This window comes from Urocitellus parryii, chromosome X, assembly GCF_045843805.1.
Source record: "Urocitellus parryii isolate mUroPar1 chromosome X, mUroPar1.hap1, whole genome shotgun sequence".
NCBI lineage: Eukaryota > Metazoa > Chordata > Mammalia > Rodentia > Sciuridae > Urocitellus > Urocitellus parryii.
In genome coordinates, this window is record NC_135547.1 from 75,148,111 (window position 1) to 75,167,006 (window position 18,896).

At 35.9% G+C, this 18,896-nt stretch overlaps 1 protein-coding gene across 1 annotated transcript in view; it reads left to right on the top strand.

Moving 5' to 3' along the window:
• Window positions 1-18,896, top strand: part of Kif4a (kinesin family member 4A) — a 143,121-nt gene that overhangs the window by 53,767 nt on the left and 70,458 nt on the right. The window contains exons 11-17 of the mRNA XM_026399977.2: window positions 3,363-3,495; window positions 5,423-5,481; window positions 5,596-5,701; window positions 11,100-11,156; window positions 12,161-12,346; window positions 17,178-17,281; window positions 18,413-18,557. Coding sequence (XP_026255762.2) covers window positions 3,363-3,495; window positions 5,423-5,481; window positions 5,596-5,701; window positions 11,100-11,156; window positions 12,161-12,346; window positions 17,178-17,281; window positions 18,413-18,557 — 790 coding nt within the window. The remainder of the gene's footprint in view (window positions 1-3,362; window positions 3,496-5,422; window positions 5,482-5,595; window positions 5,702-11,099; window positions 11,157-12,160; window positions 12,347-17,177; window positions 17,282-18,412; window positions 18,558-18,896) is intronic.

Consider the following 18,896-nt stretch of genomic DNA (forward strand, 5'->3'; position numbering starts at 1 on the left):
TATTCATTCAGAGCAACTTCAGTTAGCTTTTTGTGTTCTTTTGCAAGTCCTCAATTTTTTGAACATTTCCACAAGATGTTCCAAACTGCATTTTTCTTACCCCAGTTCTGGAATCTTCTGAATTTCCAAGAAGCCTGGTTTCTTTTATTGGAAAATGGTGATTAGAAACTAAGAAACTTAGAAACTAAGATATGGGTGGTAGCACTGGTTGTGTTCATTATTACTGGGGTGTCTTCACTTCTAGGCCTTCTTAGCAGGTAGAACTCAGAAATATCTGCACATGTAATAACCCACACATATATACTCATCTATATTTTTGTATCTATACAGATATCTATACAGATATCTATCGATCTGTATATGTATTAAAAACAATGATAATATAGTTCTGGTTCCTTTCCAACACTACAGGATTCATTTTGGTCTTCTCCTCATTTATAAATTCTCTAACAATGAGAAATACAGTCTTATTATCTGCAATTTATTTATGTTCAATTCTAGTGTACATATAATGGTGTTTCACAATGCTAGCCCATATCCTTGTGAGATACACTTTTATGAACTAGAAGTCAACATTTATGCACTTTTTTTTTTCATTTAGCAGGGTACTATTTTCTTTTTCTTTTTTCCCCACAATATCTTTATTTCATTTTATTTATTTATTTATTCATTCATTTATTTATTTAGTGGTGCTGAGGATCAAACCCAGAGCCTCACACATGCTAGGCAAGTGCTCTACCACTGAGCCACAATCCCAGCCCCTAGCAGGGTGCAATTTTCCATAGTTAATATTTATATTCCATTTTGGGTTGGCCCTACATCTTTATTTTTGGCCCTATATCTTAATTAGTTTTAGTTATTTATATTTTGGGTATGAAAATTATTAAAATGGATCTAAGTGTTTAGAGTTATACAAAAAGATACACTTAGAAAAGAAAATGGAAATTAAAATCCTGAATAAATAAATCGTGTGTGTGTGTGTGTGTGTGTGTGTGTTTTAATAGAAAATGATCAATGTTGGCAAGGATGCTAGAACATGGAAAAGTTTGTACCCTTGTATGCTGTTGTGGGATTGTAAAATGACATCTCCACTATGGAAAACAGGATAGAAATTTCCAAAAAATTAAAAATAGACCTATCATATGACCAAGCAATCCTACTTCTATATATTCAAAAGTATTGAAAGGGGCTGGGGATGTAGCTCAAGCGGTAGCGCGCTCCCCTGGCATACGCGGGGCACTGGGTTCGATCGTAAGCACCACATAAAAAATAAAATAAAGATGTTGTGTCCACAGAAAACTAAAAAATAAATAATTAAAAAAATTCATTCTCTCTCTCTCTCTCTCTTTAAAATATATTGAAAGCAAGATCTCAAAGAAATATTTTCACAACCATGTTCGTAGCAGCACTATTATTCACAATAGTAAAAAAAAGCAGTATCATCCCAATGTTCATCAACAAATTAATAAATAAATAAAATGTGATTAGTGACTGAATTAATAAATAAAATCTGATTAATGACCTCAGCAGAATCACAGAAGATTTTAAATTTCACTTTCTCCACAGAAAGATCAACAAGAAATTATAAACAAAATCACCTTGTTGAAAAATTTAAAACTTGAGAATAAGCCTGAGTCACCTGGTATGTTCAAAGGAACTAAAAATTTTTTTAAAAAATTCAATAGTTGACTTAAATATGATTTCCCCATTTAGAGAAATGTTTTAGGGGGAAAACCTATTGAGTTAAAAGTATCATTACTTTGAAGCTGGGCGCAGTGGCACACACCTGTAATCTCAGCAGCTCAGGAGGCTGAGCAGGAGGATTGCAAGTTCAAAGTCAGCTCAGCAAAAGCAAGGCACCAAGCAACTCAGTGAGACCCTGTCTCTAAATAAAATACAAAATAAGGCTGGGGATGTGACTCACTGGTTGAGTGCCCCTGAGTTCAATTTCCAATACTAAAAAAAAAAAAAAAAGAAAGAAAGAAAAAGTATCATTACTTTGAAGCTCATCAACTTACATGAATGTCATGAAAGTTTTCAGTTTAATAAGAATAAGGAAATGACAATCTAAAACAACATTAAATTTACTAATAATTTATTTTTATAATACACAATTTAATTGAACATTCCTTCATAAGAGTGTTTGTGAATTCTTAACAGTGTGATATGAGACCTTATTGGGTAGCCTTGCTGTTAACTTTTTGATACATGGCAGGCTGAGATCTTCTATAAGAATTAATGGAGGTCTTGAGTTGGGTGAGAGGGCATCTACTCTATTCCTGAAATCTTTTTCTGTCCTTTATTGAGATTGAGAACAGCTGCTCCCTGTCCCTTTTTCTTTTTATCATAGCCTTGACAACTATTCATTTTCTCCTTTAGTCTTCAGATCAAATCATCATATTTCTTCTGATCTTCTTTTTACCAGTTCAGTTTTCCAGTCTTTTGAATACTTCATTCAAATGGATTTTTTAAAAAGACCATGCTTCTTTTTGGTCTACTTCATTAGTCTAGAACTGATAGAAAATAAGTTCTAAAAGTTCTTAAATGAATGTATATATTCCTATAAGCTATTTCTGTTCCTTCTGCTCATATTTGAAATGGATACCATTATTCCCACCACTCACTCTAAGCAAGTTGAAATTGATAAGCAAATAAACAGGACACTCAATTTCAAGGAAAGCAAGCATTTAGAAGAGAACACTTATAAAGAATTGTGAAATGTGGTTCTAGTGGCCAGTAGTAATCATTTTATATTTCTGACTCCATAAATTCTACTCTTCTAAATTTTACAGTAAGTAAATAATCAACTTATGATGGTCAGATTAAATTTTGACCCCTGAGCAATGTCACTTCTATCTCCTCTATACCTTCTTCCTTCCCTACTTCCTTAATCCCCACCACCACCACCACCACCCTTGCTGTGGATGGAACCCAGGGTTTCCTGCATGCTAGGCAAGTGCTCCACCACTGAGCTACATCCCCAGCCCCTACCTTCTTTCATCCTTAGTGAGAGATTAAGGTTGGGAAGAGGAGGGAGAAAACATGTTAGCTACAATTAGCTTTCACTTCAGTACACAATACAAGTGGAAAGATCCCAAATCAAGAACCAAGGTAAAGGTTATAACCATATCTGGCTCTGAATTATTACCTTTCTCCAAATCATTAAAGTACTTCAGGGGGTATGTTTCTTATACTACCTGACTGGAAGGATAGAATAGTGTTTGGATACACTTTTCTTAGACTTTTTAAAGGTGATTTTAACCTAACCCCCAGCCAAAAGGCTGTGAGTTATATTTTTATCCACCTTAGATAGTGGTGCTATCATTCAGTTATTGTTTACAATGTTACTTTCTTTGTTTTAGTGTGGAACCATCAGAGAATCTACAATCCCTGATGGAGAAGAATCAGTCCCTGTCTGATGAGAATGAAAAATTAAGTCGTGGTTTGAGTGAGGCAGCTGGTCAGACAGCCCAAATGTTGGAGAGGATCATTTTGGTGAGCCCCAAAGACTAAAATAACAGTACTCTGGACATTCACTGTTTCTAAAAATATTTAACATGCTTCTCATTATGAGAGAAAAGTTATGTGGGAGGAAATGTATGTATATTCCCATATTCTGCCAGGATCCCCTGTGCCATGAGCTTTTAATTAAACATATAGAATAGTTAGACTTGAACAGTAAATACTTATATATCCACCACAAAGAATCTACATGAATCCCATTTTGAAAATACCAGAAAGAACTATGTCCCTTAGTTACCTTAAATTTTGCCTAATCTTTATTCATAATACAGGTTGAGCATACCTAATCTGACAATTTGAAATCCAAAATGCTCCCAAATCCAAAACTCTTTGAGCATTGGCATGACACCACAGTGGAAAATTCCACAGCTGACCTCATGTGACTAGTCACAGTCAGAATATATGTGTACTAATATTGTATGAAATTACCTCCAGGCCATGTGTATAAGATGTATATGAAAGATAAATGAATTTTGTTTAACCTTGGTTCCCATTCCCAAGATATCTTATCATGTATGCAAATATTCCCAAATCCAAATCCAACAAAAAAATTGAAATCTGAAATACTCCTGGTCCCAAGTATTTTGGATAAGGGATATTCAACATGTACCAAGACTTTCATTCTTCTCTATTTCTGTTCCCCTAATATTGTCACATTTCAAATTTCATCCTAAATAGCTGTCATGGTAAAATATAGTAGTCGATCACTATGTGAATGATTACACCAATTGTGATCCTACTACCAGTGATGGTAACCTTCTAGATCAGTGTATGTTGGCTGTGTCACTAACATTTTTCTACTAGTTCAAGTAAAACTTTGATTGCACAACTATTGTCAGAAGTGAAATTGAATTTCCATCAAAATGTAATCGAATCTGGCCCATATGCCTTCATGCATCCATTGTGTTCACTAGTCAAGGAAAAGTAAGCTACCTAAAGTTTTCTTTAAAAGAGGCTAAATCCTATGTCTAGTTGTACTGTCCATTACTAACAGAAAGGTGAAAGTGGAATCTAAGAGATTTTTTAATATATAATATTATTTCTCCAGTGCCATATTTTATGCTTTTGCAGAAACTCTAGAAGCCGTGTTTTACATGTGTGTGAGTGTGGCTGACGAAACAGACAGAACTTATTATTCTAGCCACATAACCATCTGACCTTTATAAGGTTGTTACAATGGCTGCCTGGTGGGCTTATTGTTTAATATTCACAACAAGCACAACATTTTTGTCCTATATAAACTATCCTTCTCAAATCTGTTGCAGCTTCTAGCATGTGACAGATTCTGTGATTGAAATAAAACTGAAAACATCAATCATCCTACCCCAAACATAGCTGCCTTCTGCTCTTTCTTTTTTCACTAACAGCATTCTTGTGCCTTACCCTTTCTCTTGCTTTCTCTGCTAAAACTAACGTACCATATCAGGTAGTGTAACTTTTAAAAAATACAAGCTCAGATTTAGTGTGAGGCCCTTTTATGTTTTAAATGCCCTGGTGCTGAGGAGGTGCAGTGTAGGAGGCAGTTTAAAGTGATTTTTTTTTTTTTTTTACAAACAGCAGGGATTAAGATGCCAGGAAGCGTTGCTTTTTCCTCCAGTTGCAAAGTTCTCTATGGAATTAAGGCTTCACACTCCACCCCATAGTCTGAGCCTCATGGCAAGCATAAAACCCAGCTGCTTGAATGGTATTTTTAGTAGCTTATTTTGACTTTAGGGCTAATTTCCCATGACTCCGTTAAAAAACACACTTCTCAATAAATAACCAAAGGCCACTAAATCCTCTAGACAGAAAGGAGACAGCCTTTCTACCTAGGTTTTCATCCACAGGAATAGGAGAAAGAGCATAATTAGATGAAGCTGTCAGGCACTGCCACTGATCATCTCTTGGGTCTTTGTTGCAGACAGAGCAAGCGAATGAAAAAATGAACGCCAAGCTAGAGGAGCTCAGGCAACATGCAGCGTAAGTTTCCTACCAGATATTAGTTAGTGGCCTATCCCAACTTCCTGTCTAATCATGAATCTTCTGGCCTTCAGAGTATAATTAACCCTTGGGTTCTTTTGCTTAAATTTTCAGCTGCAAACTGGATCTTCAAAAGCTAGTGGAGACTTTGGAAGACCAGGAATTAAAAGAAAATGTAGAGATAATTCGTAATCTCCAACAAGTGATTACCCAGCTATCGGTAAGCCAAGTAACAGTAAATAAGCATATCACTTTCTTTTGTTTCTCTTTTTTTTTTTTAAAGAGAGAGTGAGAGAGGAGAGAGAGAGAGAGAGAGAGAGAGAGAGAGAGAGAGAGAGAGAGAATTTTTTAATATTTATTTTTTAGTTCTCAGCTTACACAACATCTTTGTTGGTATGTGGTGCTGAGGATCGAACCCGGGCCGCACGCATGCTAGATGGGCGCGCTACCGCTTGAGCCACATCCCCAGCCCTCTTTTGTTTCTCTTGAGGCATATGAGTATTTCTAATTATCTGGCCTTTTGCTGAAACAACTAGATTATGAGCAGCTGGAGGACAGAGATCATAGATCATGTAATATGATCTGAACGTTGAGTTGGTTAAAGTATAACACTCATAGGTCACTTAGTAATGGCACATTAATATTTTCATAATCTAATCAAATTCTACAAGCAACAAAATAGTGTGAAAAATTGCCTAGGTAGCAAGAGTAGCAGTCATAGCTCTCTCTTATAACCAATAATAAATTTAAATGATCATTCTGCCATAAATTCCCTTTTTATTCAATTTTAGAGCTGCTATAATAGTTGTGTGGGGGGTAATTATTTCTTGTTTTCTCCAAAAGAAAATTTTTTATAATCCCACCACCTTAATTTTTTTTTTTTGTACTTAGGATTGAACCCAGGGGTACTTTACCACTGAGCTACATTCCCAGTCCTTTTTATTTTTATTTTTTATTTGGAGGTAGGGTCACACTAAGTTGCTTAGGGCCTTACTAAGTTGCTGAGGCTGACCTCTAATTTGAGATCCTCCTGTCTCAGCCTTCCAAGTCACTGTGATGATGGGAATACACCACTACACCCAGATTGGTATATTTATTTTTAAATTAAAATCATACCATATTACACTATGTTTACAGGTTATGATTAGATTTATTCCATCTACCTTCTCCTATTTGTTATTCTCAAGTATATGTAAATGCTTGTTAGTAACTCCTGGGTCTTCTTGGGAATAGGTTTGTATTTTACTGAATAGTTGTCTTTCAATCCTAGTCTTGCACAGCATTGTCTCAGAATTGTCAATGGAGTATCACAAAATCACCCACACATAGACTTAAAGAATAAATGAAGCAAGGAATGGTGATGCACTCCTATAATTCCAGCAACTTGGGAGGCTGAGGCAGGAGGATCACAAGTTCAAGGCCAGCCTCAGCAACTTAGTGAGACCCTGCCTCAAAGTAAAAATAAAATTGTACCCCTAGGTACAATTTCCAGCACACACACTCCCAAATGGCAAATATTTTTTTTTAAATATCATATAATATGGTCAAGGGAAAAGATTATGTTGACAAATTCTAAGAAATTGAAAACTTAAAATTAAACTCCCCCAAAACTATTTGGCAGTGTTTTAGAATAAGTAGTGCTGTGTAAAACTGTCACGATCAGTCCAAAATGACAGTTCATTTATCCAACAAACAGAGAAGGGTAATTGAGTACTTGGACTCCCGAGCCAGAAACACTCTGGTTTGAAGCCAATTCTGCCACTTACTAGCTATGTAACCTTGCTAAATGATGTTTACTGTCAAAAGGAAATAATTTTAAGTGACTCAAATTGGAGTTAAAGGCATTATTCAGCTGATAAACTCAGGGAGCACCTGGATTCCAAATAACTTTCCATGTTAAGGCAAATTAGAGTTTTATAGGGTGAAAAGAAGAAAGGAGGGGTGTGTTCTTGTGGTTTGGCTCAGGTAGCAGTTTTTGTTGTTAATTGCTGTGAAACTTTTGGTTAGAGGTTGTTCCAGTTTTCATTCTTCCTCCAGAACATATTGGTGCAATCCCATTCTGATAGCTATCATGTTATTTTTAAGAGTTGTTTTTGCAAGCCTTGTAGTTTGTAAGTTGGTTGAAGTTTACAGATGGGAACAATTACAGAAAAAAGGGGTGAGGTGGTGATGGTTGAAGACAAGGAAAACTGGGAACCCTCTCTCCTATCTGTTTTAATCCCTTTACATTAGCAGTATGAGCAAAATGTAGTGAGAGCACCAAGGAAGGAGTGATTAACTTAGTCTAGAAAATTCAGAAAGATATCACAGAAGAAATGGTTCCAAAAAATGAATAGGAGCTTGCCACGCAATCAAAGAAGAAAGGATAATCTATACAGAGGAAAAGGTATATGCAAAAGCAAAGAAGTGTGAAAGTTTAGAAAATGTTAACAACTTCAATGTAACTGAAGGATAGATTGCATGCTAGAAAATGGCTATCATAAAGATAAATGTCACCAACTGCAATTCCTTTTTATTTTGCAGTGCTTGGATTAAACTCAGGGCCTTGTACATGCTAGGCAAGTGTTCTACTTCTGAGCTATACCCCCAAACATATAATTCTTCCTAAGTATTGCAGAAACTTCTGATATATGAAAACCTTGTATGAGCTACCTTAGAATTCAGATAATCTGGGGTATAGAAGCCTACTGTAGTCTAAATTTAGAAGCTCAGAAAATAATGACCCAGGGTATTATTATTGTTCATGGCCACCATGCCAATCTCAGGATTTCATTCTACCTCATTTCCAAGGCTATGAATTGCATGGAAAAGATGAAGGAAACCTGTGGAATCAAATTAATAAAAGAAGACAAAGCATCCTCACTGAGGATCTGGCAATATAACTGGTGCCTGGTGTGTCTGTAGGGGAAGTTGTTAGTGGTGGCTGGCTCAGAGGAACTTTATAGAATTGCTGTCTGCCACTAAAATGCACTTGGCACATGCAGTAGGAGGGTGCTAAAGATTGCCACAAGCTGATAAAGTTCCTGGCTTCTATCCCCTGTCACAGTTAGGCAGAGTAAACCCTTTTATCCTAGGCTCCTGCTGGACTCTTGAATAAGAGTTCTCCAAGTCTATTGTTGAGAGACCCTCCCAGCTACATATTTTTTTTTTTTTGGAAATACACAACAGTGTATCCTGTGGCTTTTATTAAGACTCACTACAGTGAAAGCAAAATGTTTCAAATGTAAGTGCTTGTGCCCTTCATTCTGGATTAAAACTATTTTTATTTTAAGTGGTGGGTGAACACCCCCTTTTCAAGTTATGAAGGCAGCCATTGTTCCTGCATATTCCTCCTGGGGCTTGAAGCACAAAACTGTACCATTTCTTTCCTTAAGATATAATTCAAGCAAACCTCCTTGTTGCAGTTACCTGTAAGAAATTCATACAATCCTTTCAGTTCCTAAAGAATCAAATTTTTTTTTATATTTTGTTTATACCCCCTCCTCCAAGACCGGTTCCATAAATAGCATTTTGCATGCGCAGCAATGGTATTACACACAGCCTACAAGCATGAGCTTCATTTTTGAAAGTTTTGGTGATTAATGTAGCGAGATGTACCCTAACCTCAATCCCCTGATCATCTCCTTTAGCAAATTATACCTTTTATTTACAAGAGATTTTTTAAGTTGAAACCTTACAATGAGGAGAGTGGGAGAGAAAAGAGCCCTTAGATTGAAATAAATCTGATTGTTATATATTTACTTTTAGGATTGTAAAAGTAGAATCTTTCCATGTTCATGCAAAACATGTTACCATAGCCCTAAGGGGTGTTTTTTTTTTTTTTGTGTGTGTGTGTGTAGATATATGTGTTTGAACTCAGGATTTTGTACATGCTAGGCAAGTGCTCTGCTAATGAGCTACACCCCCAGTCCTAGCCCTGGGCTGAAACCTTAACACTGTGAAATTTCAGTGGGCCAAAAGCCAAAGGTATACCCACTGTAGCAACACATCGTCTTTAAATATTAATCCATCTACTTTAATCCTAACCCTCTAGAAGGTACTAGAAAAAGTTTCCAAAAGCCACAATTATAAGTTTTCCTAATCTAGAATAGGCTTATAACTAACTAGTCCTTATACTGAAAATTGAAACATGCAAGGGAGGAAAGGGGTAACCATTAACTAACAAATCCATGTGATGCTTTTTTAAGAAGGATTCTGTGTGCCCTATACTTAGAGAACTTCAGGTAAGATAAATCATTATGAGAAACAATGTGAAACACTGAAAATTCTTCTGAATTCTCTTCAAGCCTCATTGGGGGATTTCAGAGCAGAATAAAGGAAGTGTTAAAAACAGCACTTATTTAGGGCCTCTTCATTCCTTGCCTGAAAGGGACTGAGATTCAAGTTTTAATACTATGTAATATTTCACAGGGCTGGTATAGTGACTTCATGTGCTAACCCTAAATTCTTTGCTCTTAAACCAATAGCTCTTTCACCTATGACCTCCTTAATCATGTGACTTCCTGGCAATAATACTTTCCTTGCACAGCTTTCTAAAATCACTTAAACAAACAGTAATTCATATATTACAAATAAGGCCTAAATTCCAGTGGTGAGAACAGCTTGCTCATATGATAGTTTATAAACAAATTACTCCTAATAAATGGTTTTAGGTTTCTCTACTGGGTATTTGTTTTTCTAATGCCCCCCAAAAGAATTTTTCATTCTCCTAGGAGATAACTAGTGTTTTCCCTTTACCTCCTCCTAACTATCCAAGTAACTACCTAGAGTAGCTTCATATGATCAGTTTTTTGTTTGTTTTGGTACTGGGTATTGAACCCAGGGGTGTGTTACCACTAAGCTACATCCCAAGCCCTTTTTATTTTGACACAAGTTCTCACTAAGTTGCTTAGGGCTTCACTAAGTTATTGAGGCTGGCCTTGAACTTTCAGTCTTCCTGCCTCATCCTTCTGAATTGCTGGAATTACAGGCATGCATCACCTTACCTAGCATATGATTAGTTTTTACATATATGAGTGACAGAACTATATTACATTTGTCTGACTTCATGGACACATTTTTCTGGGGTACCCATGCAGATTACATATTTTCTTACAGAGTAAGATCTTGCTATCTTGAGTAACTATAAAATAAAAATCAAAATAACCATTCTGTCCACATGTCTCATGCATTGCCCTTATTTTACATGTCTTAAGTTGATATGCCCATGAGAAGTAGCTAGACTTGTACATTAATAGAGGTAGACTTAGTGGTAGAAACACACAAAAAAAGGGGAGAGTCTATTAAATGGGTTAAATTTTGGCTGAAATGGCTGTGTGTTTAATTCTCACTCAGTGATCTCTGGCAGAGCAGGAGAAGTGCAATAAATATGTCAGTTGCCACATGACCTTATTTTTTTTCCTACAAAAACTTACACAATTGCTCTTTATGAAGAAGAAAAACTCTTGAGAAGTGGGAAATGGAAACGTGTGGCTGTTAGGATTTCTGTGACTCCAAAATGGGTCCAGCACCTTAAATGGTCTCTGTGTGTACTTGAAAAAATTAAATAACCAATATAAAATCCACTAGTGAACTTCATTTCAGAATCTTTTTCTAAATCGAAACATTTGTCACTGTAGGATGAAACTGTTGCTTGCATGACTGCAGCCATTGATACTGCTGTGGAACCAGAAACTGTAAGTAATTGGCCCCTTTGTGTGGAACCAGGAGCTCTAACTGTGCCATTTCCTATAATTTATCACTTGACTGAAGAAGAGAATCCATGATTACTACCATTTGCCTTAGAATGCCCTGGAAAATCAGAAATCTTCAGTGTAAATCTCAATTTCATAAAATCCCTAATGTAGATAGGCTCTATCTCTAATAATATACCTGGTAATGGGTAGCAAGTCTTCTCAGTGATATCACATTCCAAATTTGCAATGTGGCTTACTTATTTCTTGTTGGATGCTAGTATTCTGTTTCAACTGTTCAGCAAATTAAAATGAGGAGAGGAACATATTGGGAAATTATGGCAAAGTCAAAAAAGCATTAGAGGAGGAATAGGAGAGAATTTTTTTCAGCATACTTTTCAAAGGATGGAATGGTTAGGGGCTAAAAGAAACAAGGAAAATATTTTGAGTATTCAGATCTCAAGGATAGATAAAATGTATTATATGTTCCAGAATAAAGTAAAAATGAAAGGCCAGGCAAAGGTTTGGTTGAGACAGGCTTTTATGCCTCAAATGAATATATACATATTGGTAGTTTTCATATTCTGAAACAATGAAGGTAAGGAATAAATGGGGTGCTAATAGTCAGCTGTGTGAGAATAAATGAATCCTCTTCTCAATTTCCACCATTCCCACAGTGCCTTCTCTCTTCTAAAGGACCCCTTTGAATGAGATTAAAAGTGGGGAATGCTGGCCAGATCAATAAAGGAAAGAGCAAGAAAACAGCTGGCCTTTAAAAAGCTAAAATATATAAAAGGGTATTTAAGTGAGCAGGGAAATAGACTAGCTTAATTTATTTCAGATATTTAAAGCAAATCTTACATGAAAAACCATAGCAGTGAAGGAATAGAGATAATACTAATAGTGAAAGGGCTATGAGACTTGATGAAATAGTACCTAAGGAACTCCAATTTCTGGTTTCTCTTACAAACCATTGTCTACATCATCCTGATTATTATCTTTTCCAGCAAGTTGAAACCAGTCCAGAAACTAGCAGGTCTTCAGATGCTTTCACCACTCAACATGCTCTACGTCAAGCTCAGATGTCGAAGGAGCTGATTGAGTTGAATAAAGCCCTTGCACTGAAAGAGGCCCTAGCTAAGAAGATGACTCAGAATGACAGCCAATTACAGCCCATTCAGTTCCAGTACCAGGTAAACTATTTTTTAGAGCAGAGTTTGTTCATGTCTGCCATCTTTAATTGAATGGGGGAAAAACAAGCATACCATTTTTGGTGGTTAACAAACAACAGGATATACATGATACAGCTGGAATTGTATTGTTTGTTTATAAAAGGGATATATTCAGGATATGGGACCTATAATTTCATTCCATTTTTTTCTAATACCTTACCTTACATCACAGGAATTTAATAAATTATTTGATAATATTCTAGTAGATGTGGTTCCTATTCATGGAGAAATTGGGTTCTAATAACTTTGCTTGATTTCTGAGAAAGGCTCATCTCAGTAGACGGTCTGGGTTATAGTATGAATTACAAAAAGACTAGTAGTGGATATCATATTATTTGGCAAATGGGTAAACTTTTTTCCTAGTGGTGGTTCATGATGACCCTTGCTAATAATAATCAGGTCTTTATCTGTCCTTTTCACTTTCCCTGTGCCTACTGCCTAGCCATCAACCTTGGACTATCATCCTGGGTATTTTCTTCACACCTCATTTTTATTGAAACAAATTCCATGTCTTTCTCCATCTTAGGATACCTCTTTATTTTGGTAGAATATAAAACCCCAATAGGTTTCTGAAATGAAATGGTTTTAAAATTTTGCACGTCTAGAATAGTTATTTTTTTAATTCTTACACTTGTTAATTTGGCTAGATTTTAAGGCCTTGCTTTGTCTTCTATTTCCATTGTTGCTGTTGAGAAGTCCATTATGATTCTTGATTCTTTGTATTTGACCTATATTTCTTTCCTTCTGGAAATTTTCTGGATCTTTTCTTTATCCTCTAGTGTTATTTAATTTCACAAGGATGTACCTTGATATGTATGAGTCTGTTCTCATTGATTGTGCTTGGTGCTTAATGGATCCTTTCAATCTAAAAATGTGTTTCTCTATTCTGGGAAGTTTTCTTGTATCATTTCTCTACATTTTCTCTTTCTTACACTCCTCTTAATCTAGTATTTGATCTCTTAGATTTTATTTCTGCTTTTCTTACCTCCTCCCTTCTATTTTCCATTTCTTTGTCTTGTTATTTCCCTCTCTGGGAGATTTCTTTCTACTCCTTCTGGTAAGTTCTTTTATTTGCCTAGTAATTTCCAAGATTTTTTGATCATATATTTGTTCGTTTTATAGTTTTTCATTCTTTTTTCATGAATGCACTGCCCATTTCTAAGGAAAGCAATTAAAGTTTATCAAGATTTTCTTCTCCCTGCCTTACCTGGTTTCTCCATATTTCCTTTAAATGTGCTTCTTTTAGTCTCACTTAGGTTTAAGAAACTTTTCTAGGGCTGGGATTGTGGCTCAGTGGCAGAGCGCTTGCCTCGCACATATGAGGCACTGGATTAAATCCTCAGCACCATATAAAATTTTTTTAAAAAATAGAATAAAGGTATTGTGTCCATCTACAACTAAAAAAGTAATTTTTAAAAAAGAAGCTTTCCTCCAATTTCTAGTAATCTTTGGTTGTATATTCAGATTTAGGAGTGGGGCACTAAAAACCAATAGGAAGTTCTATATGCATGAATTTCTCTGGGGCTAGTCAATTTCCATAAAGAAATCTTTCATTCTCCTGCTTGAAGTTGTGTAGGCAGAATGGTAGTGTGCCACCATTCTGGTAACCCAGAGGAAATAAGGAGTTGGAGTTATTCCAGGCATATGCTTATTTGTATTGAATCACTATCAGCAGTATAGTACTTCATGTCTGCTTTTAGCTCTGTCCGGTGTCTGTGAATCTATCCTATGAGGTTCAGGTACTCCGGAAAGGGAGCCTCTACTCCTCTTTCTTGTTCTGTGATACAAATTGGCTTGTTGCTTCTTGGCATTTATTCTCTAAGAATTATATTTCAGCATTTTCCATTTTGGAAGTCAGTTACTACTTACCCAGCTGTTTTCCTTAAAGTCTTTTTGGTATCTCTCAACTGCCTTCCTCTTCTCTTTTTATTCTTGTTGATTTAAGCAGCTTGGGGGGGGTCATTTTTTAGTGGGATTATAAGAAGGAGTAAGTTAAATATGTAGCTTAGGCATCTGTGTTAACAAGACATGCAGTGTAGCCTTTTTAGGTCAAATGTATTTTGGCATTTCCAGGGTAAACAAAAGATTAGTATTAAAACTGAGAAATTATTCCTTCCTTCTTATACTCTTGCTTAGAAACATGGGATATGAGTTCCAACAGTGTATTTCTAATTGGATAAGGAGGTATTGATAATGAGCTATATAGTAGCTATAGTAAATATCTAGGCCCTTTTTTGCTTAAAATTAAATATGCTTAAGCTTCCAAATCTAAAAACTAAGAAGATACACACTCTTAGGTAACTAGTACCTTTTACTCACATATAAATCATCACCTCTCTTTTTCTAAGAAATATAAAGACAGGTTTTCTTTCCAAACAGTATTTTTCTTATCACAGCAAGGAATTGCTATAGAAAAATCGGGGGAGGATTCGGTTCTAATCATTAAAGTTTATTGCCATGAGTTGTTGTAAACCAAGACTCAAATATTTCAATAATCCCCCATTCAGAGTTGGTGAGATAGTTACTCACTAAATATGGACAAGGTGCTGCTTTTCACCTACCATATTGGTAATAATTTTGAAGTGTTATAATATCACATGTTGACAAGGGTGTGATATGGCAAGAGTAGAAATCAAAATAGCTACTTTGTGGGCTGGCACTGTGGCTGAGCGGTAGAACGCTCAACTCACACATGTGAGGCACTGGGTTCGATCTTCAGCACCACAAAAATAAATAAATAAATTTCCAACTACAACTAAGAAAAATATTTTATAAAAATAGCCACTTTGTGTGACAGGTTAGTAGTAACTGTTAAAATTATAAATGTGTACACTTACCCTATAATTCAACTTCTCTCTATGCTAGTAAAATCTAGCACATGTACCCAAAAGACACATATAAGAATGCTTTCATCACATCAGAAAAAAAGCAGAGCAAATCTGTATGGGTATACATAAATCTCAAAATAATAAAGTAAAAAATGCAAGTTACAGAATAATATACGTTATATACGTTACACGTATAGTGTGACTTTTTTTTTTTTTTACAGTACTGGGGATTGAACCCAGGGCCCTATACATGCTAGGCAAGCACTCTGTCTCTGAGTAACACCCACAGCCCCTAAAGTGTAATTCTATTTATGCTTAACACATATTTGAATTTGATGTGCACAGATACACATATGCGTATGTATGTGTACATACTATATATTTTTTAAATTTTATATTCTAGACATTTACATATATAAGACATATACATACCATGATGTATAATATGTAATCTATAATATTATATAAAATATATATAATGCATTTATTTTATATATGTGAAGGTTTAGAGATATAATATACACATATGTAACTGTCTAAGAAGAATTTCTTGAAGATATACACCAAGCTAATAACAGTGGTTACTTCTGGAGAGGGGATGGAATTATCTTCTCAGCTGCCAACCATTTATTCAGACAGTTGCCTTTCACTTTTAGTTTTGAGAACAGGAGGGAATCTGGTCATTGGGTTTTTCCATTCTTGGAAAATTGCCAAACTTCAATTTCTAGAATTTGCTGCCTAAATACATGTAGAACTGCAGTTGCTATTGAATATATAAGTTTGCAAAACTTATGATATATTTATACAGCTCTTTATAGTTTATAAAATGTCACTACCTTTTTATCTTATTTAATCTTCTATCAATCTTATGAAGTAGGTGTTATTAGAGTTTGTTTATTTGTTTATTTTGTGAGAAGTCTCAGTATATTGTCCAAGCTAGTCTCAAGTTCCTGGGCTCAAGCAATGTCCTGCCTTAGTCTCTTAAGTAGCTGGGACTACGGGTTCTCATCCCCGTGCCTGGCTCATGTTATTGTTAATTATTTACATAGATAGAGAAATTCTTTGGAATACCTAGGACCTCCTCTAGGTTCAGTGATTCACTGGGGGTGGACTCCTAAGACTCAGCAAGTAGTCATATTCACAGTTAAGATGTATTACAGTGAGAGGATACAAAGAAAAATGAGCAAAGACAATGGCCCCTGAGCACAGTCTGAGGGAAACTAGGCACAAGCTACCAAAAGTCCCCTCCCAGTGGAGTCACACAGGAAGCCCTGCATTCCTCCACTAATGGGTTGTAATCATGTGTGAAATGGTCTCTACCAGGGAAGCCCTGAACCTCAGAGTCTAAGACTTTTACCTCTGCTTTGTGTGTACCAAAATTCTACACTTGGAAAAAGAAGGCAGGTGTTCAGGGTAAATCACATGGTTTGCATAGTTTAGGCATGGATGAGCCTCTGTTATCAGCTCGGAAATGGCAGGAACCCTACAAGAATGTTAGTTCCCAAACATATACCCAGAGAGAGAATTTTTTAATATTTATTTTTCAGTTTTCGGCGGACACAACATCTTTATTTTATTTTATGTGGTGCTGAGGATCGAACCCAGTGCCCCACGCATGCCAGGCGAGCATATTACCGCTTGAGCCACATCCCCAGCCCCAAGCTATCTTTTTTTAAGGATAGCAGTGTCAGGCCTGCTCTCTTAACTCTTTTCTGCACAGAAACTAAGGCTAAAAGTAGTGACTTTCAATAAGATACTTTAGATAATAAGTGTTGCTGGATTCCAAGCCCATACTTTGCCTACTATACAATTTTAATCTCCATTGAATTAAGAACAAATGTTTTTAGTGTATAAGTGAAGTGCTAAAATTTAATTCATAGTTCCTGGAAAGATGGAATGTTGAAATGATATTCTTCCTCTGCCATATAATGCCTTTCTTTCCCTCTGACTTATGACCTTTCTAGGATAACATAAAAAATCTGGAATTGGAAGTCATCAGTCTGCAAAAGGAAAAGGAAGAATTGGTTCTTGAACTTCAGACAGCAAAGAAGGATGTCAACCAAGCTAAGTAAGAATAAAATCAATAAATGTTAAGTCCCTACTATGTATGAAAAGCTTTAGAGGGAATAGAGAAATAGGAGACATTTATTGCCACCAAAGTATTTAAACCTAGTGTGGGAAAGGGATATAAACACAAGAAAAGTAATTGAGATTTTACATAACATCTCATGATGACAATGAAAGAATGCCATAACATAGCATATAATTAGCCAGATTAATTTCTTAGGCAGTAATTGTGTTAAGGTTTCAGAAGCAGGATGAGAATTTAAGATGGCATGATCAAGGAAGGATGCATAAAATGTTAATGTGTGAGCTGGCTTTTAAAAGATTATCAGATCTAGTGGATAGTAGCAATTTCTTTCCCCCTGCACTGATGGTAATTTAGCTTGTGAATAGAATTAATAACCAGGCTAGTGATTGAAAAAAATCAATCGAACCATCTCTTAATCAGTTAAGAATAAAACTAAGATAACCATAACCTCCTTCTCTCCTTTCAACTCCTGCTTATTGGCTACTCTACCTTCATTTTACCCAGTGACTGTTTTATCTCTGTATGAATCTAAAGCTCATGTTCTTAAAAGTTATGCTGAATATTTACTTTCTGTCTCAGACTTGTGTAATAATTGTCAGAATAATTCCTTTCCGCCAACATGAAGCGAAATACCTTCACAGAACATCCTTTTGGCAGAAAGTTGTAGGATGGGATATATTGAAGCAGTTCATTTTTGCATACTCAAAAATTATGTTGTTTTACTCTGGTATTAAACTCTTATTATTGAGACAGTTTGGGTTGTTTGGGTGGTATATTTTTATTTATTTATTTTTTGGTGCCAGGGATTTCACTCAGCAGCACTCAACCACTGAGCCACATCCATAGCCCTATTTTATTTAGAGACAGGGTCTCACCGAGTTGCTTAGTGCCTTGACATTGCTGAGGCTGACTTTGAACTCTCAATCCCCCTGCCTCAGCCTCCTGAGCCACTGGGATTATAGGCGTGGGCCACCATGCCCAGCTTGGTATTTGTTATTTTAAAGATGACTATTTACATATATCAGGGTTGTACACCTAGAAGTCTCATATCTTTTGGAGTCTGGCTTTGCTGTTGGTAGCCTTCACTCCTACTGTATCTGTGTTTAGGTTGAGTGAGCGTCGCCGCAAACGTCTCCAGGAGCTGGAGAATCAAATAGCTGATTTGAAGAAGAAACTAAATGAACAATCCAAACTTCTGAAACTGAAGGAATCCACAGAGCATACTGTCTCCAAACTGAACCAGGAGATACGGGTAATAAACTCTCATCCTTAAATTTACTGCATTGGAACATACATAGATGTTCCATTTCAAATTATACTATGGAGTGTTTTTACTTCAAGTGTGAAAATCTCCATAAATGTCCCTTTTATAGGCCATTGTGCTGGTTGTCATCTAGAATCTGAATAAAACCTTGCTTTGACATTTAATTTCTTTTCTTTTTTACATTCAAAGTTTAATGTTAGATTCTCTGAAAAAAAAAGAAAAACATATTTCAATATTTAGTGATAATATCCTGATCATCTTCCATGATCATGTGGCATAATTTTGTAAAGTAGTGGCAAGATGACAGATACCTGAAGAATATTTTCA